At 37.3% G+C, this 25,794-nt stretch overlaps 2 protein-coding genes across 5 annotated transcripts in view; one reads left to right on the top strand and one right to left on the bottom strand.

The window, feature by feature from the left end:
• The window catches only part of UCHL5 (ubiquitin C-terminal hydrolase L5), a 40,706-nt gene extending 40,057 nt beyond the window's left edge, over positions 1-649 (bottom strand). For both annotated transcript variants that reach the window (XM_029935633.1, XM_029935634.1), the window contains exon 1: positions 1-649. In XM_029935633.1, coding sequence (XP_029791493.1) covers positions 1-451 — 451 coding nt within the window. In that variant the 5' untranslated portion in view covers positions 452-649.
• On the top strand, positions 192-25,794 carry RO60 (Ro60, Y RNA binding protein). Of its 3 annotated transcripts, XM_029935631.1 has the most exons (10): positions 192-357; positions 10,120-10,719; positions 14,673-14,893; positions 15,390-15,536; positions 15,791-15,928; positions 16,690-16,806; positions 17,107-17,220; positions 17,488-17,634; positions 19,215-19,293; positions 19,802-25,794. In XM_029935631.1, exons 2-10 carry the CDS (start codon positions 10,140-10,142, stop codon positions 19,837-19,839), a joined length of 1,581 nt encoding a protein of 526 aa, XP_029791491.1. In that variant the 5' UTR covers positions 192-357; positions 10,120-10,139; the 3' UTR covers positions 19,840-25,794. The 3 variants fall into 3 exon arrangements, with proteins under 3 accessions (XP_029791491.1, XP_029791490.1, XP_029791492.1); XM_029935630.1 differs by having other exon boundaries at positions 19,215-25,794; XM_029935632.1 differs by lacking the exons at positions 192-357; positions 10,120-10,719 and adding an exon at positions 11,142-11,204 and having other exon boundaries at positions 19,215-25,794.

Raw genomic sequence — 25,794 nt, 5'->3', positions numbered from 1 at the left:
CTGCAGCGCGACTAAGCGCGGGAGGACGCTCTAGCCACCCAGGAGACGGCGAAGCTCTTCCTAGGCCGTGCAGGACCCGTAGCGGATTCGGAAGGGGCCGGGGCCTGAGAAGGGCGGGCGGGGATTCAGTGCGCCGGAGGAGGTAACATCCGGGATCCTCGCCAGTCCGGAGCGAGGGCGGGGCAAAAGAAGAGGGGCGGGGCTCGTTCCCGGTAGCCCAACCTGCAGGCCCCGGCGGCGGTGGAGTTGGAGCAGTTACCGCCCCGAGGGCTGCAGCAGCTTCTAGTCGTTTTCCCGCGCCTCGCAGGGCTTCTCCTGGTGGCCCTGCGGGTTCGGAGGATCGGCCGGCAAGCACAGGTGAGGAAACTGCGGGAGGCCGGCTGGGGCCCTTTGTGCGGTCTGAGCGGCGCCGGGGACGCGCAGGGTTTAGCTGATCCTCCATATCCCTCATCCCGCATCCCAGCGACCGTGGCCGGAGCAAACCCTTCGCCAGACCATCGTTCTCCACCGCCTTGCCTCCGCGTCCTGCTCTTGCTGGGCATCGCTGTGTGCACAACCTCGCTTGGCCGGGCTGGGACGCTCCCGAGGGTGGGCCCTTCCCAAATCCCGGACCGCTCCGGCTTGTGCTTCCATAGCTCTCCACAGGCCGGCGTCCGGAGGCCCCGCTTTACTCCTCCTCTTCCTCCTCCTCCTCCTGCGGCTTCTGCGACGGGAGGCGTTGCCCCGACTCTGGGGTTTGGGAAGAGGGATCTTGGTGGAAAGACAGAAGGCGAACTTATCCTCGAGGGAATGAAGAGAAGAGTAAAATCTATTCTGTAATCCGTGGGGATGATAGACAGGTGTAAGGGGGAGCGATGCCTCAAAGAAAATTAGGTTGGAAAAACGTTATGTATCAATCGAAAAACATTTGTTAAGGTTTCTAAGATTAAATGAGTTAGGCCAAAAACGAAAAACGTCTGTTTTCGCTAAACAGTGAAAATGCCCTTATTCAGCAGGCCTGTGCTAAAATTATAAATCTTTAAGAGTATGTATTTATGCATCACTCCTTAAAGCTCTGAGTTCCAAGAAGGACCTTTGGCTTCCAGAAAAAAATATTTTGGAAGACAAAACTGATTCCTTGCTTGTCAAACAGGTGTCCTGTGCATCGGAGTTAGCGAGCGTTGTGGTTTGGACTAGGTGAAGCTGCACAATAAACATGGTAAATATTACTGAGAGAAACAGCAGACCAGTTTTTATATTAAAGCGAGCACGCTGTGAGGGGCCCCGGTGGCTCAGTCGGTAAAGCATCGGACTCTAGACCTGGTTGGAAGTTAGAGCCCGAAGTTGAGCCTGGAGATTACTTTAAAAAACAAAGTCATGACTATATTGTGGAGTAGAAATCCAGATTTGTATGAAGTGTTTGGTTTGCTTGGTTTTTTTTTTTTTTTTTAATTTGAAACTTTGGAAGTTTGTCCCTAGGAGGCTCTGTCCCCATGGGAAAGTGTATGAGGCACAGGAGTCTAGCTGTATTTCCTTAATAAACCATACCTAGAATGAGTGTCATTAGAGCCCAGAGCTGTTTGTGATAGTGTGTGGTATTTTTTAATCTGTAATATTGCCATGAACTTGAAAGGTTTCTGTGCTGAATAAATACATGACTCATAACTAACATTTATTTATGAACACGGTGGCTGTGGTAGAAACACCAAACTGAAAAATTAACCCTTTACACACCTAGAAGTAACCAGAAAGAGGGTTTAAAATTTTTTCAGTTATTTTCACATATAATCCTAAATTTGCATTTCAAGAAATCCAGGTTTCTGGGTCTTTGAGAAAAATGAGAAGATTTGCTAATACAAAGTCCATACTACATGGCAACCATTGGCTGAAGGTGCGTGCCGTTAGGATGGGACTCTGTCATGTTTGCCACAGGTCCTCCCCACGTTTTCTTGCATCACATGTGACATGATCAACTCGGGGACACCAGCAGTCTGAATGATAGTTGCTGGCATTTACTGATTTTGCAGTCAATATTAAGAAGTAAAGAAGTGGGCAATGTATAAAATATCCACAACCAATTTCCAATTGTGGCTATGTCTTTAAAAATATTGTGATCTGTTTAATTCTTCCACAAATTTTAATTTACGGAAGTTTAAAACTTTAGCTGTGTTGGAGTCTGGAATGGTGCGCTTTAAGAGCTCTGGATAGGACAGGCCAACCCAAAGAATTAACTTTTTTGTTGTTGTTAATCTGGATTTATAACACTTGATTATTCAGGAGTGGATTAATTGATGACCAGGCTCTGACCTCACTGACAGCGGAGCTTAAGCTCTGAGAGGGGAGGTGATGGGAGTTGAGAAAAGGGGAAATTAAGATACTGTATATATCTGTGTTTATCTCAAATTGCTTTCTAATGTAGGAAATACAGAGTTAAATATCATTTGACTGTCTATTTAAATAACTTTCCAGATATATTTTAACATAGCCAATTTTTAGTTTTTGTTTAATGACAGATTTTTGAGACAGAATTCACATGTCCTGAACTTCACCATTTTAATGTATGCAATACAGTGAGTTTTAGTATATTCACAGACTTGTGTTGACATAGGCAGACTGGGTCGGTGAACCCAGAGGGAGTCCTGCAGGACCAGCCAAGAGGATCCTTGGCTCTAGGAAGGATAGACATCAAACGCTAGCTGAGAGGAAGTGAGAGCAGAACTTACTGAAGATACAGAGAGGACAGATACAGAGTATCTGAGAGAGTAGGGAAGGAAGGAGAGCAGTCTCAGTTTTGCTTGGGCTCTGGTGTTTTTGTTGAGGATTGTGGTCTGGCCTACGTGTCTTCTCAGGCATCAGAAACTGGTCAGAACAAGGATGCATGCATAAGTCATTTGTGCCCTGGAGCTTGGGATCTTGGCGGCAGGATATCTGGAGTCCATGCTCTGCAAAACATACATGACACCTTTGCCCTTTAACTCCTATCTGCAGTGCTGGAAGACTCCAAAGAAATCATTAGCTCCTTGACCCTTACAGAAAGGGCGTACATTATTCGTGTTAGAAGTATAGAGCATGTGTAAGGTGGGGTGTAGGTCCTAGCAAGTGTAGAAGCAGGAAAAGGAGCAAAAATGCTGTTCTTCATGGAGTTGCTTTAGTTTCTCTATCTCAGTGTGAACGGTCACCACTAATTTAAGAACATCTTCACCCCAAATAAAAACCCCTTACCGCTTTGGAGAACAGTCTGGCATTTCTTCAAAAGGTTAAATATAGAGTTACCATATGATCCATCATTTTACAATGTATGAGGGTCTTGATTTCTCCAGCGCCTCACCAACACTTATTATTATTGTCATTTTGATTGTAGCCATCCTAGTGAATGTGAAGTGGGATCTCATTTCAGTTTTGATGTTCATTTTCCTGATGAGTAATGATATTCAGCATCTTTTTATGTATTTATTAGCCATTTGTTCATCTTTGAAGAAGTGCCTGCTCAGATGCTTTGCCTATTTTTTAGTTGGGTTATTATTTTATTAAAGACGAGTTTTTTTAATATGTATTTTAGATACAAGTTCCTTATGGTGTGATTTGGAAGTATTTTCCTCCCATTCTCTGGGCTCTTTATACTTTCTTAGTGAAACACATCTTTTAAATTTGATGAAGTACAGTTTATCTTTTTATTTTTCTTTTGTCCCTGTGCCTTGGTATCTGTTTTGAGACCAGTTCTCTGACCAACTCAGTGTCCTGCAATTCAGTTCAGTTCCAGAGTTAGCTTATGATCCCCCTAATGTGGTTTTAAGTTTTGAGGTTTGGAGACAACATTCAAGAAGGAATTATTGGGATGTTTTCAGTGCAAAAAGGTGGTTTTATTAAAGCATGAGGACTGGACCCATGGGCAGAATGAGCTGCACTGGGGTTGTAATGAGTAACTGATTATGTACCTTCAGTTTGGGAGGAGGGGGTTAGTCTGGAAGGTATTTTAGAAACAAGGTTTCCAGAACCTTGAGAGACTAGCTGCTGTTAGGAAAAGTTCATTTATTACTGTTTAGTAAAAACTCAGTAATGAGACCCTTCGGGTATCTATCAAGGGGCCATAAGCTTGGAGTATAATTGCCAATATATATCTTGGAGGGGCAGGTAGTAGAGACAAAGGAAGTTTCCAAAGGAATTTTTATGTTAAGTAGACTTACAGGATCCTGAGAGTTCAGGCTTAATAAGATTGTCTTTTGCCCTTAGCAAAGTCAACTATGAGGCAGCTGAGCTGCTAGAGGAATGACAATCTGCCTGTCTTAAGGACTTGTCAATGGCCTGTAAGTTGTAAGGAAATTTAATTTTTTTTTTCTTCTGCCTTTGTTCCCCACATCACCACAAGTTAAAGGGCAAGATCCCCAACAAGACTCCCCTTTCTTGAGACACCTGTTATAAGAAGGGTCCCTAGTCTACCCAACCAACTACAAATTCAGGGCTTCCCACAACCCCCTCAGGGTCAATAATTCACTAGAATGACTCACATAAGTCACTAAAAACACTATACTAATGGTTACAGTTTCAATATAAAAGATATGACTCAGGACCAGTCAAATGGAAGACATACAGGCTAAAGTCTGGGGCAGGAGAGCAATACCCTCTGTGTGGAATCCTGGCTGGTCACCCTCCCTGCACATCAATTTGTTCACGGTTAGGAAGCACCACAGAACTTTGATATTCAGAGTTTGTATATGGCATTTTATTACTAGGCATGATTGATTATGATTGGTTGACTGTGTGGTTGAGCCCATTCTTGGTCCCCATAGTCTTCCTGGGAGTTTGATCTGGCCCAAAATTCCAACCTTCTGATCAAATGATTAGTCTGTCTGGTGACCACCCCCCAGCCTGAAGCCCAGAATGAATCACCACATTAAGCATAACAAAAAGGCTCTTATCGATCTGGAAATTCCAAGGATTTTTGAAACTTTACCAAGATACATGGACCAAAACTAGATATATCTTTTATTATACCAGTGTCTTACCACCCAGACAATTTTAAAGTAATTTATATATCAGCACTCAGGTGCAACGTGAGTGGCTTAGAAGTACTGCCATTCTGCTTTTCATATTTAACTGTGAAAATTTGATTCTGATAAGTTTACACAAGCAAGTAGAGAAGGGCCATTCATGCTATCTGTGCCACTGTTTAATGTTGCATCCTGGAAAGAATAGTCCAAGAACTACTTGAAAAGTTGAGCGTTTTTTCCTGTAGAAATGTTGAAAGGGTATGTCTTCATGGTTGTCATTAATACATGCAAGGGCAAGATTCCATTGACACAGCTGTGAATAAGTAACTGCATTTCTTATAATGGGGATTACAAGGATTACATTTGGGGATTTTTCTTAGGCATCTCTCATAGATTTAAAAGTTCTTTTTGCTGCTTGCTCAACAAGATATTTCTACGTAATACTAAATGCATTAGAAAGGCTTAACAAAGAAATACTATTCAGAAGACATTTTTACTCAGTATTCATTACTTCCTCTTCATAACTTTTTCATGTATTTTTTTTATTGTATATCCATTTGTTGTATACAGTACATTTTTTGGACTAAAGAATTTATCTTAAAGGCTTGAATTATTTTTTTTAATTTTTTCCTAGTGTTTTGTTTATTTTTGAGAGAGAGAGACAGCGTGAGCAGGGGAGGGTCAGAGAGAGAGGGAGATATAGAATCCGAAGCGGGCTCCAGGCTCTGAGCTGTCAGCACAGAGCCCAACGCGGGGCTCGAACCCAGGAACCATGAGATCATGACCTGAACCGAAGCCGGTCACTCAACCAACTGAGCCACCCAGGCGCCACCTTGAATTATGTTTTTAATTGCTCATGTTGAGACTTATTTTTTCAAGAGTTAGAGGGGAAAAAAGGCAATCATACATAATTCTTAGATGGTTCATAAAATTACCTTAATATTGCTCAGTTATCCTTAGGTGTATGTTACAAATTACTTAAAAGTGATGTCCTAGGTTCAGAGAAGGGATACCCAGTCCCTGCTCTTAGTGGAACTAAAGATAATAGCCAGACATGCTCACAAAAAATAATAAATGGGAGGGAACATTGAGATTTGGATTGGGACCTTTAAATCTCACTTCTTGGGCTTTGGTTCAGGAGAGTTGTTGTATTAGCATAATCTGGTATTGGATACTTCAGTATGATTCATCTAAAAAATATAACTAATAAGCAGGAAAAGCCAGGTTAAAGTACTACCCAGGAGTATTTCTTAAAAGCTAAAGATGTGGGGCGCCTGGGTGGCTCAGTCGGTTTAGCGTCCTGCTTCGGCTCAGGTCTTGATCTCCTGGTTCATGGGATCGAACCCTGCGTTGGGCTCTGTACTGGCAGCTAGCTCAGAGCCTGGAGCCTGCTTCCGAGTCTGTGTCTCCCTCTCTCTCTGACCCTCCCCTGCTCACGCTGTCTCTCTCTCTCTCTCTCAAAAATAAATAAAACATTAAAATATATATATTTTAAAAAATAAATAAAAGCTAAAGATGAGTATAGCAATGTTAAGTGCAGTATAAAGGTCAAAATAATAGAAAGTTTTCTACTGGGAATTAGCAGTTAAGGTGTCAGTCTTTGAGAGGCCTCCTATCCTTCTTAAAAGGCAGCTAAAAAGCCGTACTGAAAAGGGAGTAAGAATAAATAGCAGAAGCATCATTACTGCAGCAGCAGTTTCAGCCTATGCTGCACTCAGTAACTATAAATCAGTCCTTAATGATTAATATAATATGATCATTAATTACACTGTGACACCATATGAGGCTTAGGCCTCATAATGACACTGATTATTTCCAGCACAATTCAAATTACTGTCCCCTGCCCCGTGTTGATTAATATAATATGATCATTAATTACACTGTGACACCATATGAGGCTTAGGCCTCATAATGACACTGATTATTTCCAGCACAATTCAAATTACTGTCCCCTGCCCCGTGTCACCTTCAGAATGTGAGGCTCTCCCTTGTCCCATGCGTTTATTTCCACATCACGATGTGTTCCCCTCTCTGAGGCCCAACCTCATTGCTCCCTTACCTGCCAGACTTCCCTCAATCTCCTTATTCCTCTTCTCTCAAAACCATCTTCCCCCTTAGTGGAGAAGAGGTGTCTCTTACTATCAATAGGCCACTCTCCACCTGGATGCTCTAAAGCTCATTCTGGTTCACTTTTAGTGATCTCATCCCCTCAGTAACATCCTTTCTCTATTGTGTTCCTCTCCAAATTGAATCCTTCAGCTTGAAGCTCAGTGTCTTCTCATCTCTCTTACCTTCCCTTTATGCTTCTGTAAAAGAGTAGTCCATTTGTGAAGTCTGCCTCACTGTGTACTCCTCGCTTTATTTATTTATTTGGTTTTATTGTTATTGTTACAGTGTGAGTGGGGCAGGGGAAGAGGGAAAGAGAGAAGAGGCTTCCTGCCAGCGCAGAGCCCAACACTGGGCTCATTGCTCTGCTCCGTCTCTCAACTGTGAGATCCTAGCCTGAGCCAAAGTCAAGACTCGATGCTTAACCTCCTGAGCCACCCAGGCACCCCTCCTAATGTCACTTTGCTCGGGGTCTTTCCTGCAGGACTCCACTACAACTGCCCTTCCTCATCACTCCTGTTTGATAAATCTAGTAGAAGTGTTCCAGACTTCTTTTACCAAATCTCTGAGCATTTGACAGGACAGCTATTGACTCCTTGAAATTCTCTTCCCTGTGGTCCATGATACCAGTTCCTGGTTCGCTTTAAGTCTATGCACCCCACCTTCTCTTACACCTTTAAAGGTCCCTTTACTCACTAGTTCTTAACTGTTAAAATTCACAAAGATTGCATCTTACGTCTTCCCTACAATATATAAACATGCTCAAGTTTGTGTCCTCTTCAGTACGAAGTTTCTTTTACCTTGTGTTGCCCTTTAACCTACTGCCTTATCTGTTAACATTTCTTTACAGCTACGCCAGTATACTTCATTCTTTTTCTAAAATCTAAAGACAGCAGGATTTCAGAAATCCCTTTCTGGAATACACTCCTCCAAACTCAATATACCAGTTTTTTAGTTTGCTTTTTCTGCACAAGTCTTCCTGTTTTATGGAGACAGCATTATTTTATTCTCAGCTGACTCAGTACATTCCTATTAGAGCACCTAATTACAGTTTGCTTTGTATTGTGTGTATATTTACCTCACTAGAATGTGGGCTTTTTTGAAGGCAGGACAGAAAACATTTAAAATCTTTTTAGGGACACCTGGGTGGCTAAGCCAGGTAGGTGTTCGACTCTTTTTTTTCTTACATTTATTATTTTGGGAGAGACAGAGGCAGCGTGAGAGGGGGAGGGGCAGAGAGAAACAGAGAGAGAATTCCAAGCAGACTCTGTGGTATCTGACTCTCTGGCTCTTTTTTCCTTTTTAATATTTGTTGATATTTGAGACAGAACAAAAGACAGTGCAAGCTGGGGAGGGTCAGAGAAAGAAGGAGACACAGAATCTGAAGCAGGCTCCAGGCTCTGAGCTGTCAGCACAGAGCCAGACTCAGGGCTTGAACTCACGAACCATGAGATCATGACGTGAGCCAAAGTCAAACACTTAACCAACTGAGCCACTCAGGCGACCCCAACTCTCTGACTCTTGATATCGGCCTGGGTCCCGATCTCAGGGTTGTGGGATTGAGCCCTTCGTCAGGCTCTGCACTGAGCATAGAACCTGCTTGAGATTCTCTCTCTCCCTCCCTCTCTGTCTGTCTCTCTCTCTCTTCCTCCCCCACATACATACATGCATGCACATGCATGTGTGCTCTCTTTCTTAAATAAACAAAAATTTTTTTAGTGGGACAAGAATCTCTTTCATGTCTTACACCTAATATGCAATAAATGCTGGTTGAGCTTTTATCTCTGGTTCTGTTGTTTTGTTTTGTTTGCCATGGGGAGAAACCTAATGCACTATAATGCTATAGACAGGAGACTTGGGGCATCTAGATAGGCAGCTGTACTCTATATAGTGAGAGTAGCAGTGGACCGAAAAGTGGGGGACAGTTGTGGTTGCTCCCTTAGGAGATACACAATGCTACTGTTGCCATACAGCTAGTAGCTTTAGATATAATGGCAGAAAGAACGTATAGGTAGTTGCAGATCATGTAAATTACACTTAATAGGATGTGAATCAGTATGTTTCTCAACTACAGGTAACAGAAAACTTATAAATGGCTTAAACAATAAGGATACATTTATGGTATATTAGGAAATTTCTAAGAAAGGCATTTCCAGGTTGTTCGGTGTCATGGACCCAGATTCCTTCTAATTTTTTTTCTGTTCTGCAGTCCTTATAAATGAATGTGTCTTCCTCAACTGGCCTCCCCGTGGCTCAGGACAGTTGCCACACTCTGAGCATCACTTTGAATGTCTCTGGGTAGAAAGGGGGCATTCTTGATAAGAGCCCAAGCCCACTTTTAAGAATGAGGAAAACCTCAGAAATGTTCTGAGACTTACTGCACACTGGCCAGTTACATGCCCATCACCTATACTTGTCACAAGGCAAAAGAAACAAGACAGTCACCTGGGAACTTGTGATAAGTACAAAGGTGTAGGCTTCACCCCAGACATACTAACTTAAGGAAGAAACTTTGGGGGTGGCGGATGGAATCCACCATTCTGGTCTTAACTAGTAATTCAGGTACTTTGGATGCACACAGTTTGAGAACCACTGGCTTAGAGCAACCAAGATTCCTCCCATAGGGCTGGAAAAAGGTCTAGCCTCCCCTAAAGGTCATTACTGCCAGGAAGAAAAGGGAGGGAAGGACTGGATGTTGGATATGCAACCAAAACTGTGTACACAGTTATTCGGGGAGTAAAACCTTTCTTAGCCTCAGCTACCATGGCTGCTCTCTTTGCCCCTTTTTTTGTTCTCTCTGGGTCTCCAGACCGCATGCTAAACTGCCTGCTTAGTCTCTGAAGCAACAAACTTCTACCTCCAAAATAAAACCTCTTTGTTGTTGTTTCTGGTTATCATACTGCCACTTAATGAGCCTAAAAAATGCTTTTAAGTTAAAAGACTTTGTAATAGATTTCAAAAAGCACACATTAATAAAAATAAATGTCCTCCTTCTTACAATTTTACTGCTTCTTTCTAACTATAATAACATTCTGCTTTTCGATAGGTTTCCTAAAAGACAGAACAATGGAGGAATCCGTAAACCAAATGCAACCACTGAACGAGACGCAGATAACCAACTCCGAAGGGGGATACGTGTGGCAAGTCACTGATATGAATCGACTACACCGGTTCTTATGTTTTGGTTCGGAAGGTGGGACTTACTATATCAAAGAACAAAAGCTGGGCCTTGAAAATGCTGAAGCTTTAATTAGATTGATTGAAGATGGCAGAGGATGTGAAGTGATACAGGAAATAAAGTCATTTAGTCAAGAAGGCAGAACGGCGAAGCAAGAGCCTATGCTCTTCGCACTTGCCATTTGTTCCCAGTGTTCCGACGTGAGCACAAAACAGGCAGCGTTCAAAGCGGTTTCTGAAGTTTGTCGCATTCCTACACATCTGTTTACTTTTATCCAGTTTAAGAAAGATCTGAAGGAAAGCATGAAATGTGGCATGTGGGGTCGTGCCCTCCGGAAGGCAGTCGCAGACTGGTACAATGGAAAGGGGGGCATGGCTCTGGCTCTGGCTGTGACCAAGTATAAACAAAGAAATGGCTGGTCTCACAAAGATCTGTTAAGATTGTCACATCTTAAACCTTCCAATGAAGGTAAGCATGAGATCTCTGGGTTGGGGAAGGTTGCAGATATTCAGTAAATAGAAAAATTTTATTTGAAATAGCCTTTCATTCTCAAAACACATTGGTTGACTAATTCAAATGTTTAATGCCACCCTGGAATTAAGCATCTACCACAGGCGATCCAGACACTACTAATCAAGAATCAAATGACAAATTTGCAGGTTAATTTAATATTCTAGATCTCAAATTGTCACCATGCTAGCTAGAATGCTTATGCAAGCGATTATGGACTGTGACACCAGCACGGCCAGGATGAAAGCTGTAGGGAGCAAAGCAGCTCCTAGCCAGGAGAGGGCAGCGAGCCCGGCCGTACTGCTCTGGCCCCTTATGACTTTTCTTTCCCTCCCTGTCTTCCTAGGACATATGTTCCATGGAACCTAAAGGCTGCCTGAAATAGTGCTGACCTTAACAATTCAGGATGTTAATTGTCTCCAAGCAGTCAGCCAGGGGATATGGTAACTTGGGGCAGTTTTTCTGTGTCTATGGGAAGAGACTTTTGAGAAGTTAGTTGGATGTACGATAATTACTTAGTCCTTCGTGGAAGGAGAATAAAAACTTTTGGGCAAGAATAATGTAAAGCATGAACATCCACAAAAATCAGTATGTCCAAAATTTGCTGTTTTTAATATCAGAAATGAACTTGAAAGGACAAATCCTCATGAATTCCTAATTTATCATTTTTTATTATGAATGAACTTTTTAAAATGAAATATAAGCAGTAAATTGTTGCAAATGTTTATATATACAAACACATGGATGTTTTGATTTTTTTATTAGAAATTACATGCTTTTTTTAAAATACCTGGATAATACATAAAAATATAATACAGAAAGTAGAATCCTGCCCTTCAAAAGAAATCACTGTATATATTGTATATTACTCCAGATTTTCCCCAGAAATACATTGCTTTATTTAAAAAAATTTTTATAGACCTTCTTTGGTTTGTTTTGTTTGGTTGATTTGTTTTGTTTTTAATGTTTATTTATTTATTTTGAGTTGGAGGGGAGGGCCAGAGAGGGAGGGAGACAGAATCCCAAGCAGGCTCCACACTGTCAGCACAGAGCCCAACACAGGGCTTGAACCCACAAACCATAAGATCAGGACCTAAGCTGAAATCAAGAATCAGACACTTAACTGACTGAATCATCCAGGCACCCCTAGACGTTCTTTGTTTCAGTTAAAAGCAGATTGGTATTTCTTCAAGTCAGTAGAAATCATTGCAAAGTAGCTTCTGGTTTTTCATACTATTACAAAAATACTACAGTAAAAAAATTTGCATAACATAACTACTTTTATCAAGACTAAACCCACAAAGAGTATATAGAAGTGGCCAGTTTCGCGACATTTGAATAGTGACTAATACCAGTGTTTTTTAATCTTTACTAATAGGATAGGTGAAAAATTACATCTTACTTGAATTTATGTTTGTGGGCAAAAGTTCATCTTTTCATGTGCTGCTGATTATTTGTAATTTGTTGTGGAACATGTTGTATCTTTGCCCTTTTATCCATTGAGTTGCTGTTCCTAATATTGATTGTCACTATTCATTCAACAAATGTTTGTTGAGCATCTACTATGGATGGCCACTGTTCTAAGAACTTGGGACACAGGAACTAATAACTTTATTATCATGTACTTTCCCCCCTGTTTTTTCTTTGTCTTTCCATTTTTTTGATTGGGGTTTCTGGCACCCTGAAGTTTGGAATTTTAATGTAATGAAACGTGTTTTTTTATTCATAGATTTTTGAGTTTTGTTAGATTTAGAACAGCCTTTTCCAACCTAAAGTCGTAAAAATGTTTACCTGTGGGTGTTTTTCCTTAAAATATTCATGCTTTAATTTTTTACTTTAAAATTTTGACTCAGTACAAGAAGAATATAGGGACGGATCCACCTTTGTTTGTCTGTTGAGACAGCAGATGGTGGTGTGGCGCTAAGAGCTAGTTGTAATTGGAAAAATTGGTTTCTGAGTTTGTGCAGATAGTCATTCTGGGTTTTGAATTCTTGGTCGATAAAATGAGGAATTAGTAAATGTTCCCTAAACTAGTTCCCACAAAAGTATTCTTTAATTCTAAATTTCTTGAGAGCAGAACTCATACTTAAAATCTTGCAATAATAGCAGTATGTACAGGCATAAGAGATCCTTAGGCTTCTCAGAGTGAAAAGACTTTAGAATCAAACTCAAAGCCAGCAAGTAAGTAATTTTTTTTTGAGCAAGTAATATTTTTTTTAATTTTTTTGAGTTTATTCATTCCTTTTAAGAGAGATGGAGCGAACAGGGAAGTGGCAGAGAGAGAGCCCCAAGCCAGCTCCGCACTGTCAGCATTGGAACTGATGCAGGGCTCAAATTCATGAAGCACAAGATCATGATCTGAGCCGAAATGACGAGTCAGATACTTAACCGACTAAGCCACCCAGATGCCCCCTCCCCCCAATTAAGTAATATTTTAATACTTTAACTGAAAGGTGTATTTAAAACAAAGAAAAGTCAAATGTGATTTAATTAATCAGGTTTTATTCTGTACTTACTATCTTGCCAGCATAGGACTTGGGTAGGATAAAAATAATAAGACTGCCTTTAAGAAAGTTTTATTTTAGTTGGAAAGACAAACAGAAGACATGCTTACACATGAAACAGTAATTTAAGACAATATAAGATTTTGTACTAAAATCTGGAAGATAACAAGGCACAGTACTTTAGAAGTTCCTACTTATTAATATTGACTTTTGATCAAATTATTTAAATTAGAGACTAGGGATAACACATAGGCTCAATCTGCCTTAGAGATGGATTTTATTTGGCCTGTACAATATTTTAGGGAAAAATGAATAATTTGCTAATATCACTTTAAAAAACATCAGAAGACATCACATAAAAACACATATTCCGGATACTTTTGAAAATACCCTTTTTGGCAGCACTAAGCCAGAACTTCACTAAAACATTTGCAGGGCATACTCTCTAGTCCCGCAGTCTTTTTTTATTTTTAAGTTTATTTATTAATTTTGAGAGAGAAAGCATGCATGAGCAGGGGAGGGGTAGAGAAGGAGAGAGAGAGAATCAGAAGCAGGCTCCGTGCTATCATCCCAATGTGGGGCTCGAACTCACAAACCATGAGATCATGACCTGAGTGGAAACCGGCAGTCAGTTGCTTAGCTGACTGAGCCACCCAGACGCCCCTCTAGTCCCACAGCCATAACCACTCTTTATTACATGGCCTGTTCATTAGTTTATTATACCAACATTTACCCCATAGATCTTTTTGAGTCTGATAACTCAAACCTCTCCTTCCATGTTTTACAGAAGTGAAAACGAAGGCCTAGAATGATCACACAGCCATCTATTGGCAGAATATCGCCTAGAACCCAAATTTCCTCACCCTGCAATTCTAGAACTCTTTCAACCATTAAAAGGAGTTATTTAAAAATTTTAAGAAATTATAGAAGAAATGAACACATTGTTTTCCTTTTTTAACTAGGACTATAATACTTTGTCATCTATTAAAAAAAACTAGAAATTACCTACCTTCCACTTAACCTCTGCTATTTATAAATGCTTATTTATTTAGCAGCAGAAAGGGACAAGTGAAAGATTAATTGAGACAGAGCTGTACTTGTGAATTGTCCTGAGATTGTGGACCTAAGATAAGTATTGTCTACCCAAATTTCTAATGCCGGTGTCTCAAAAAAAAAAAAAAAAACCTTCATAATAATATTACTTATGGTATAGGAGATTTTTCTTCAGAGCCTCTTATTAAAACTATTATGATGGAATAACCAAAATCGTTTGACTCCATTGGCTTAAATGTGTTTGTCTATATCACAGAAAGCAGCCTCAGAGCTTAAAAAGTTAAGCTCCTCTGTCTAGTTATGCCTATCACATACTGTAGTCTCATGCTGTTTGAATTCTTTATTTTCTTAAAGGACTTGCTATTGTGACCAAATATATTACAAAGGGCTGGAAAGAAGTCCATGAATTGTATAAAGAAAAAGCACTTTCCGTGGAGACTGAAAAATTATTAAAGTATCTGGAGGCTGTAGAGAAAGTGAAACGCACAAAAGATGAACTGGAAGTCATTCATCTAATAGAAGAGCATAGATTAGTTAGGGAACATCTTCTAACAAATCACTTAAAGTCTAAAGAGGTAAGTAAATTATAGTATATTATAGCATGTGATTAAACATGAATAATTTATGATATGCATTAGATATTAAAATTTATTACATGTATAAAAGTAATTTATGACATGTGATTTATATGGGTAACTATACATTCAGTTCTTTTTAACAAAAATGTAAAATATATCTTGAAATTAATATTTATTTAAAACACTTAATACCATGCCCAGATGGAGTTAGCATTCAGTTAAGTGTTATTTCTGCTTCAGAAAACCTGATTAATTTGCCTTGTTAGTTAAAAATAAATAAAATTCTTCTATGTAGTTCCTTCATAAAATATACTTCACTTTCTTACTCTTGTGAAGAGCAAGTTAATTTGATAAGTCTTTGACCAATGTGCACAAATTTTTATTTGGGAAATACTTTGAACCCCAAAAGAAAGCCTTAAAGAATATGTTATTATTATTGATACAGTTGCCATCCTGATTCATTTCCACCTTTCAATCTGTGTTACTGCAATAGGTATGGAAGGCTTTGTTACAAGAAATGCCTCTTACTGCGTTACTAAGGAATCTAGGAAAGATGACTGCTAATTCAGTGCTTGAACCAGGAAATTCAGAAGTATCTTTAGTATGTGAAAAACTATGTAATGAAAAGCTGTTAAAAAAGGTAAGTATTAACCTTTGTTAGCTACTACTAATTGAAAAAGTCAGCACCTAAGTTTTGGAAATGTGGTTAGTGCATTTTTAGGTGTTCTGAGACTTATGCCAAATTATGTCTTGATTTTGAAATGTAAGATTAATGTATCCTCATTTTTTCTTTATGAAACATATTTATTAGCTACAGTTAACAAATCTAAAGACACATAATGAGTATTTTTCATTTGAATTTTTATTTTCTTTCTGTCTCTGTCTTGTTTCTAGGCTCGTATACATCCATTTCATGTTTTAATTGCATCAGAAACTTATAAAACAGGTCATGGGCTCCGAGGAAAACTGAAGTGGCGCCCTGATGAAGAAATTTTGAAAGCTTTGGATACCGCTTTTTACAAAACATTTAAGGTAATGGTTCGATTTATTGTTTCATAACCAGTGACCCAATTTGGACTTAATATATTTTATAAAAATACATTTTAAAGATAATGCTAATAGTTTAACCATTTTTATTAGATATTCCTTTGTTTTTCCATAGTTCATGTAAATGTGGATATGTAATTAACATTGTAAGCTTAAGTAAAGAATTTCTCCTTATCTTTAGGCAATACCCAATTATCTTATAAGATCATTTTGATGTTTTGAAATACCAAATTAAAAATTTTTTATTCCCTTTGAGTTGGTCCTCTGTCATTCTGTTAATCAGTAGGGCATCTCTTGTCTTTATGGGAAGTGATTTTTTTTTTTTTAGGACTGAAAATCCTACATTAGAACTGTAAGTTAAAATGCTTGGTTTTAAAATATTCTGGCCATCCAGCATAATAGTAACAACTAGGGGTAGCTGGGTGGCTCAGTCTGTTAAGCACCTGACTCTTGATCTCAGCTCAGGTCATGATCTCACGGTTTGTGGGTTGGAGCCCTGCGTCAGGCTCTGTGCTGACAGCTCAGAGCCTGCAGCCTCCTTCAGAATCTGTGTCTCCTTGCTGTCTCTCAAAATAAATAAACTTTTAAAAAAAAGGCTAAACATTTTCAAATATCTGTCAGTTGGTAATGAAAAATAAGACCTTTTAGAAGTCTTTTGAGTGAAAGAATGATAATGCAAGTTTTAGAAATTTAACTGTAATTTCTGTGATTGTTTTTAATGATTTTTTGTTTTGTTTTGTTTTTAGACAGTGGAGCCAACTGGAAAGCGTTTCTTGCTGGCTGTTGATGTCAGTGCTTCTATGAACCAAAGAGTTTTGGGTAGTGTGCTCAATGCTAGCGCAGTTGCAGCAGCAATGTGCATGGTGAGAACACCTAAGACCATTTCAGAGTTTTTGCCGCCCTAAAAAATGTTAAATGTGGGGCAAAACTACAAAGTTAGATATGATCAAGGATTATCTTTTCATTTATTTGGCACATTTTCATTTCAGTTAAATATTTCATATCTAAAGATAATTAAAAATAAAGTTTTAAGTATATTGTTTGCATATGGTAATGTAGGTATATTTATAAAGCTTTTAAAGATGAATTTTAAGAACTTCAAGCAAGATATTGTATTTATTTCACTCTAACCTGCTAAAAATCACCGCTTTTGAATTTTTCAGGTTGTCACACGGACAGAAAAAGATTCTCATATAGTTGCTTTTTCAGATGAAATGGTACCATGTCCGGTGACTACAGATATGACGTTACAGCAGGTTTTAATGGCTATGAATCAGGTACAGAACAGTTTTATTAGGTTTACTTAACGTTTATATAATAATCTTATATCTCTATTAGTAAGTTCATGAGAACAAACTTTCATCTTAATTTTCTCATGAGCGCAGAATAAAAATACATACCCATGCTTTGAGACGATCTGTGTATTTGCTCTAAGCAAAGTGATAATGTAAAAAATAGCATGTTTAAATATTTAATCATGTCCGACATCTCAGTATGGAAACGAGGGCACTTTTATTCTAATCCGTGTCTTTGTTTGGCCTTAGATCCCAGCAGGTGGCACTGATTGCTCTCTCCCAATGATCTGGGCGCAGATGACAAGCACAGCCGCTGATGTCTTCATGGTCTTCACTGACAATGAGACCTTTGCTGGAAGAGTCCATCCTGCTGTTGCTCTGAGGGAGTATCGAAAGGTAAAACCTTAAATATTCTTTCTCACCCCAAACAGTTCTCAAATACTCACTGTGTTTTTCCAGTGAAACCAAGATCGTTCTGTAGCTTTGTATAGGAATACAACACCACTTCTGGAAGAAGCAGTACTTGAAATAAAAAAGTGTTGGCTATACATACATGATTTACTTCACCTAGTTCTGATTCTGTACATTGCTAAAAATACCGTGTGCAAACTGTTTTTGGTAATAGTTAAAGTATCATTTGTGAGCTTTGTTAAAGGACTACATAAAATTAAAGCAAAGATATAATCAGTGTTACAAGTTTTATGGCTATTTCTGTGTTCTAATAAGTGCTCTCCAACTGGACTCTGAAATCATGGAAGCGTTCTCTCCAGTGTCCGTTGTGGCCACTAGGCGCCTATGACTGTCGAGCCTGTGAATTATGGCTAGTGGGACTGGAGAGAGAAACAGAACTTGCTGAAGAGCTCTGGTTCTCAAAATGTGGTTTTCCTGCCAGACGCTTAGCGTGGGTTCTTGTTAGACGTGCAGATGCCTGGACCCTATGGGAGACCTGCTGGGTCAGAAACTGGAGAGTCAGACTGTGCTTTTACAAAACGCTCTTAGAGACACTGATAATATGTTTAAGTTGAGATCAAGTGAGAGAAGAGAATTTGGAGTCAAGGCAGCCTGGGTTCTGAGTCTTGAGTCTCTTTTACTCACTGCGGACCTAAGCAAATTATTTAACTGATGTATGTCATAGTAGTATATTAATACTACAGTATAGGTCATAGTAGTTAATAGTACTAATAGTTAATAGTAGAGCCTGGGCGGCTCAGTCAGTTAGGCATCTGACTCTTGACTACAGCTCAGGTCATGATCTCACAGTTTGTGGGTTTGAGCCCCGTGTCAGGCTCTGCACTGACAGCATGCATGGAGCCTGCTTGGGATTCTTTCTCTCCCTCTCTTTCTCTCTGCCCCGCCCTGCACAAAGTAAATAAACTTTTAAAAACAGTACTACTTACCTTTTAGAGTTATAACAACTATATTAGATAAATTACTTAGAGATCTAATTATGGTTTCTGACATAGTGTATACTCTACGATTGCTGGTTTATCTTCAAAAGTCAGTTATTTTAACCTTAAGTTGTAGAGAGCAGGTTCTTTCATGTGACATATATATGTTTTATAGATTTATACATACATGTACATAAAACAAAATCATAGGCCTAAAGTCGTTAATCACAGGGAAATATTTCTGTATGCCCACACACACTGGCCCCAGTGTTCGATAGATTAGTAAAAATATCTGATGCCCTCAAATATCCTGACAGGTTTCATCAGTAGAAAGTCTCTAGGCTGCCTAGGAATGTACTCTGGACCACAGAACAGAAGCAAGAATTTCAGGCAGATTGTTTACACAATTTTATTTTCTGTTTTTCTGGAATCACAGAGTCTGACACTGAAAGATGAACAGATTTTATGGAGAGGGAAAAAAATTGACTTTGTGAAGAAAAGCTCTGGTAGAATTTGAAGTGTTTTAATTTTGGAGGTTGTTTGCTTTTGCTTACAATGTTTTTAATGTGTATTTTCATCTTCCTGCAGAAAATGGACATTCCAGCTAAATTGATTGTTTGTGGAATGACATCAAATGGTTTTACCATTGCAGACCCAGATGACAGAGGCATGTTGGATATGTGTGGCTTTGATACTGGAGCTCTGGATGTAATTCGAAATTTCACATTAGATGTGATTTAACCATAAGCACCAGCATGACCTAAGAGGTCCACTGCCATCGGTGATCTCACTAAAAATATGTAGCTACTTCCCAGCTAATCTTAATCCAGTGAAAGATGATACGTGCATAATGTTTATGTGCAGTAGGTGCATAATGGGAATTTTACCTTACCAAAAAACAAAACAAAAAAAAAAGAAGAAGGAAAAATAAGATGAGCTCAGAGTTCTTTCTGTCTACTAAACTAGCTCTTGGGAAATAGCTTCAGAGTACACTGTAGCTCCCTCTGTCTAGTAGAGGACTTCTTATTGATAGATACTGTAAAATAGGCAAATAGTCTTGCTGTGGTGAATAATCACGTTTATACTTAAAAAGAAGTTAAGAGCCAAAACTGTAAGTAGTTCCATATCATGTCACTTGTTTAATAAGTGCTTAAAATTTTCTTAAATGTTTGCAGTGGGAAAGGACAGCTTTGGGAATGTCCAAAAACTCTGAAATGCACTGGACCATGTAACTGTGATGGAATAAGAACTTCATCTGCACATTTTTATACCAAGGGATTAGAAGAAAAAAAAAAAAAGATTTGATTAAATTATGAATGAGTTTTACAAATTCCTTGGAGTTTTCTAAGATCACATAAACAGCAGCTTTCATACTCAATGAAAAAGATACTTTGAATCTGATATTTTATTTACACCTGTAGGATTGTTAACATTAACATGAAACATGCTGGAGACCCCTGAGAAGAGACTGTAAAGTTTGTGTCAGCTGAGGGGCTGTTTGGTGTGTGTTTTGTTTGTTTTGGTGCATTTTATTGCCGTGAGTGGGGCATGACTTCACGACTTCTGCTAAAGAATAGCAACATACCCACATGTAGTCACGCTGCTTCTTTTATACACTCTTAAATGAAAACAACATACAGTTTTCAGCATTTAACTCCCCCATTCATAAATCTGAAAGTATAACCATTAAACTCTCAACTATAACCAGATTAGCTTTTTCCTTTGAAATAGCTATCATTCTAATTACCTTTATTTTTTTAGCCAATTGTAAATTGGTTTTAGGTTATTTCCTAATTGTAAACATGTCACTGACTTATCTTTTTGCCCGTTCATTATGACAAAACATTCTTTTTCGGTACTGTAAAACAAGTAATAAAGCAAGCTAGGTCTTTCAGGTTTGAAAGTCAACTTTTGAGTAACACATTACCACTAACTAATTTGTAAGAACATTTTTTTTCTATTTTATTTGGGTATAAACCTTTTCACTACACTGAAGTACATTATTTTCTTAAGCAAATGTCCCTTCTTTCTGGCGTGGTTTAACCTATTGAAATGCCAATATCTGCTTATATTATATCATGGTTGTTTATCGTAAAACTTCAATTTTTATGTACTTTTCATAATAATGATTTGTTAAGGATTTATAAAGCCCTTCTCACTGTCATGTAAAAAGTCAAACTAGTAAATTTAAATTATGGCCTTTTGTGTACTTGGGAATTAGAGGTTTTTGAGTGCAAAGAAGAAACTAGTAGTGTTAGAATCTGTGAAGATACCTTCTGTTTTATAAGAAATTTGGGCTCTGGAAGTGACCAGAAAGTGTCCCTCTCAAACTTATTTGACGTATTAATGCTGGCTCTGTTATGTAGCCATTCCTTCAGGGCAGCTGGTAGCAAACTGCATATGTGATTCATCTGATTTTTTGTTGTCAGTGAAGTAGTGCGCACACACCCCCACCACTGCCCCCACCCCCACACATCACTTCTGACACCATGCTGTTCTTAACCTCTGTCGAGCATTGGATGTAAGGTGTTAGCTACATTTGATCCATTAAAATATTATGTCCAGATTGAACCTAAAGAGCCTAGTATAGAGTAGCACTTGAAGTTTCAAAGTAAACCCAAGACCTTAAAAATTACAACACGGTCTAACTTTTTATTCCTAATAGAAATGCTAACTGGAATATAGCATAAAAGTTTCTTTCCTTCAGTTCTGTACTGGTCAGATAGTGCTTTTAGGTGTTCACAAACTAATAGTAATATTCAACACATCAGAGGAATAAGATTAGATGTCACCTTTTTGAAATATTTAGGTCCATCTAATTAAATGGATTAGGGTAAGATTTAGGAAAGAGAAAGAAAATCGAAAGGGGGCCACTATAGAAGGGAACTCTATTTTCAAATCATGAAATTTTAGAGCTGGAAAATACCTTAGAAATTTTTAAAAGTTAATTTTTATCTGTAGCTTAGGGATACAAAGTCTAAGCGTATGGCTTCGGAGCACTAAATCTAGCAATCTTGGGTGCTTCATTCCCATTCCAGAATTCATCTCCCCACAAAATGGGTGAAATAAAATTATTCAAGACTTTTCTCTTTTTAGGTATTAGGAAATAATGTATATACATGATTGATTTAGCAGTAGTAAAACAGAAATTGTGAACATGTATACTTTTCTAGCTCATAGTAACTCTCAAGCACAATGTCTTAATAACCTGTGTTGCTGTATATGTAACATAGTCCCATAGAAAAAATTTTAAAACTTTACCTCATGAGTAAAATGTACTCAAGTGATAAAAAAAGTTTTATTTTCTAAATTACTTTTAGGATTATTGCTACATTAATATTTAGGGGAAATAGTTGCTTTTAAAAATCAATCCTAATTAAAATAAGAACTTTATTTCCTAGAAAATATGTAAATATTTTCAGGAGATAGTTGTAATTAGTGAAACTAAAATTAATCTTATAATCCTACCCTAGCTTATTAGTTGAAACCTCCTGAAAATTCCATTAACACTATTATATATTATTTTGTTTAGTTTCATGGGAACACTAGTGAGGAAGATGCTAGTGTGTGGAATTTAGTGTTAACCTCTTTGGAACCTCTTGTTTTATCTAACAAGTCACATAGGAATGTGACTGTAGACAAATTTAACTTACCAATTTTGTTGTCTTTAAAATGTAACCTAGATGATGATTGGGTCTTAGAAAAATCAATGATTTAATATTTATATAGAAGTTTAAATTAGGAGGAGGACTTGCAATGCAAATTAGAAATTTTTTTAATTGAAAACATTCTTCATAGGAGTTAACATATTTTGAATAAACTTTTGGAAAAATCATTCAATAGGCTCAATAATTTGTCGCTTTAACAAACTTCCTGTTCTGAATGGGAAAATGTGGAAGAAAAATGTTTATAGTGAAAATGAGTGTTGACTATTCCAAGTCTAAGATCCACTTGGAGAGACCTAGAAAAACAAACATATTCTAAGTAAAGAATCACTATTAGTAAGCACTTGATTAACCTTTTAAAATAACAGGTAAATCCACAAATGATAGAATCTAATTTTGTCAGGCTTTTGCCCTCATTTTATGAGATCTTGCAAAAATAATATAAAGTCGTTTTAGAAACTTAAGGCAAAATTCCTGAATGAGTTGGAGGATCAGACAGTTAAGTACAAAACATTTTAAAAGTACATCTAACCCATAATTGAAGGGAAATCATTGTGATCACTCATTGGACCTACTCTAATTTGACCTAAAGATTTCATATCCACAAATAAAAATTTCTTAAAAAGTGATGCCTTACAGTATGTTATCAAAAGTGGATAATTCTATTCTTGTATACCACAGGTTTAGGGTGATTGGTTAAAGCAATATCCTCTCTAGAGAAATGTCATACAGGCTCATTGCAAACATGCACAAGGAAGAATGAGGAAGAAAAAAGATAACACTATGAATTTAGTTGCGTTTACTGTACAGATTTTATTTAGTATTTCCCTAATATCTGCTCCCTGATCTTATTTGTTGGAAGATTACTTTTATATCTCATTTTTTTCTTTTAAGATTACTTTATTCTGACATTTTTGTCCTCTGTTTCTTGGCCTGCTCTTACCTGGATAATAAAATGAATGACAGGAAAATCACCCATAGTTAGGTTTGGGATGAATCTTTTTGCAGATTTCCATTTGCTCCATGTAGATTTAAGATCATATTTTTTTCCAGTTAATAATGGGCAGGTCTCTTGGAACAATAATTGGATTAGTGTATTTTCTCCCCAAAACAAGTCACATCGTATATCATTTGTGTTAGATCTTTGCAGAAATTTTGTGGCCTTTGGGTAAAATTATTCAGCCATTGTTTGCAACTATAGATCTACTTTGCTCTTTGAAAAATAATTAACTTAATACTGCTTCAGAAAATAGCATATCTCCAGGCTCATATTTCCATATAAAGATCACTTTCAAATCTTTTGTCTAAGTACTTCACTGTGTCTAAGTACATCGTTTGTAGCATACAAGATCCTGTACATAATGTGTCTTCACATTTAACATTTTTTAATTGATAAGTTTATTTGCTTTTGAAAAATTAGGAAGTTAATTTAAAATTCCCTGGTAATATTTTTTCATGTAGAAATCTAATGTAGTTAAGTATACTGTTTGAATAAAATTATAATAAATGACACATATTTCTAAACCCTGAAAGTAGCAAATTATATTGGAAACTGGTAGAGAAATAGAGAAGTTACATCACAGAATTCTATTACTGAAATAAGGCGTTTATTTTCAACAATTATGAATTTTGTAAATACAACAAAAATACACAAAAGCTGTTTCTGAGCCTAAAGAGATTTTTCCCTTTGCTTCTATTTAATTTAGCACCATCATGTACCATATTAATTTTATGAACACAACTGATACCTAATTTTAAAATATATTTAGATTTCTGTACTTTTATAAGTTACCAGAAAACTGAACAAAACAAGTAGTAAGTTAACTACATTTCTGCTATTTTCACTTAATGAACACTTGGATTGTTGAGGGTAGTAAATGAGGTAAAGCCTTGCTGTTTTATGTATTATTACCACATAAAATTGATAGAATATTGAAACTTTTGTTTGAAATACTAAGCTTTATTTGCAACGTAAACTGTAGAATCTATATACAGCCAAATTAAGGTTAAAGTATTATACAATGAAAAGTAATCAAAAAAAGTTTTTGTTGCTCTATTATTTTAAATATGGACTACATATAATGTGGCTTGGTATGACTAGACAGAGCTTTTGTAATGCATTTCAGTTATATTTTGTAACTTTATTGCCAGCTTCTGATCATGAAGAAGTTCTCCAAAGGGATGTGAAATCCTCTTTTTAAAAAAATTGCTTGGGGGAGAGGTGTTATAATCTAGTCTAAACCGTCCATTTTCTTTATATAAAGGCTTTGATTTCCATAAATGACATTTAATATTTAAATTATACAGAATAATGCCTGCATAGAATAAAATTTAAGTATGCAAGAGCCTTAAAGTGAAAAAAAATGAATCTTCTGACTGCCTTAAAATATGACTAGCTCTCCTACCGGCATATTACTTACATTCCTTAGGGTCTGTTCATTAAGTAATGCCTTAATAGTGTTAGTGTTTCTTAAGTGCAGGAACTCTGAGGGTCTTTTAGAGCTTTCATTACATAATGGATGGAAATTTATTAAGTTTCATAAACTGTACATTAGTAGTATAAGCACCTATTAACAGGATAATCTGGGTACAATGATATGTTCTACATACATGACTGTTAACATCAGTAATATCTTTGGTAGGTTAGGGTTTTTTATTGTTTGATATAACAAATTATCCAAGAAGCTGGACTTTATGTAACAATCTCCAAGGACCAAGCTGCATATTTAAATACTATGAATGAAAAATACAAATGTATAGTTTCCAAAATGATTAATTTTTGAGGGAATTTTTGAAAACAAAAGGCAAATACTTTGTTTCAAGTCTATAACCAGATTCATTCAAAGAAGTGAATATAGTTGTAAAACATTGCAGTTATTGCAATAAAGAGTATCCAGGCCAGTGATTTGTTTAACTACATTCACATTTTTACATTCACTTTGCTTTTCAAAGCAGGAATATTTTATAAAACTGAAAGAAAACTTTAAATTGTCAAGCTGGTGCTTAAGGTTATATACAAGTTTCATTTCAAAGGAAGGGACTCTGAAAAGGGGGGGGGGTTGTTTCTTAGCTCTGTTGATAAACTTACTGATGCTTTGTTGAGTCTTCCAAGTTTTCATTGTAAATAATACACCTAACAATATAATTTGCTGTTTTCTGATAGGAGATGGATGGAATACTAAAGAATTAAATTTATTTCATGATAAAAGTTTTCACCAATATTGTGAAATCTTGATTTTCTCTCCTTTTCTAGCCTTGCAAAATACCATACTGAATACATCATTTTAGAATTGGGTTCCAGATGCACACTTATGGGAACTGTTTCTGGCCAACTGTATTATTGTAGAAATTGATAGATACACCAAATAAACTTTATGCGCATCAAATAATTGTCTTTATTTCCTTTAAAAACTAAGAATTTCAAGGTTATAATAAGTCTTATAAAATCTAAGACACTTAGTGTTACAATATTTGAATAAAATGAACTCATGTTTCATTATTAA

This window comes from Suricata suricatta, chromosome 3 (assembly GCF_006229205.1).
Source record: "Suricata suricatta isolate VVHF042 chromosome 3, meerkat_22Aug2017_6uvM2_HiC, whole genome shotgun sequence".
Lineage (NCBI taxonomy): Eukaryota > Metazoa > Chordata > Mammalia > Carnivora > Herpestidae > Suricata > Suricata suricatta.
This window is presented reverse-complemented; position numbering and strand designations above follow the sequence as displayed.

Coding starts and splice junctions, on each gene's coding strand:
- RO60 (XM_029935630.1), top strand. CDS start 10,140: ATGGAGGAATCCGTAAACCAAATGCAACCACTGAACGAGACGCAGATA. Junction 15,929..16,689: donor CTTTTTACAAAACATTTAAG/GTAATGGTTCGA, acceptor TTTTGTTTTTAG/ACAGTGGAGCCAACTGGAAA. Junction 16,807..17,106: donor TTGCAGCAGCAATGTGCATG/GTGAGAACACCT, acceptor TGAATTTTTCAG/GTTGTCACACGGACAGAAAA.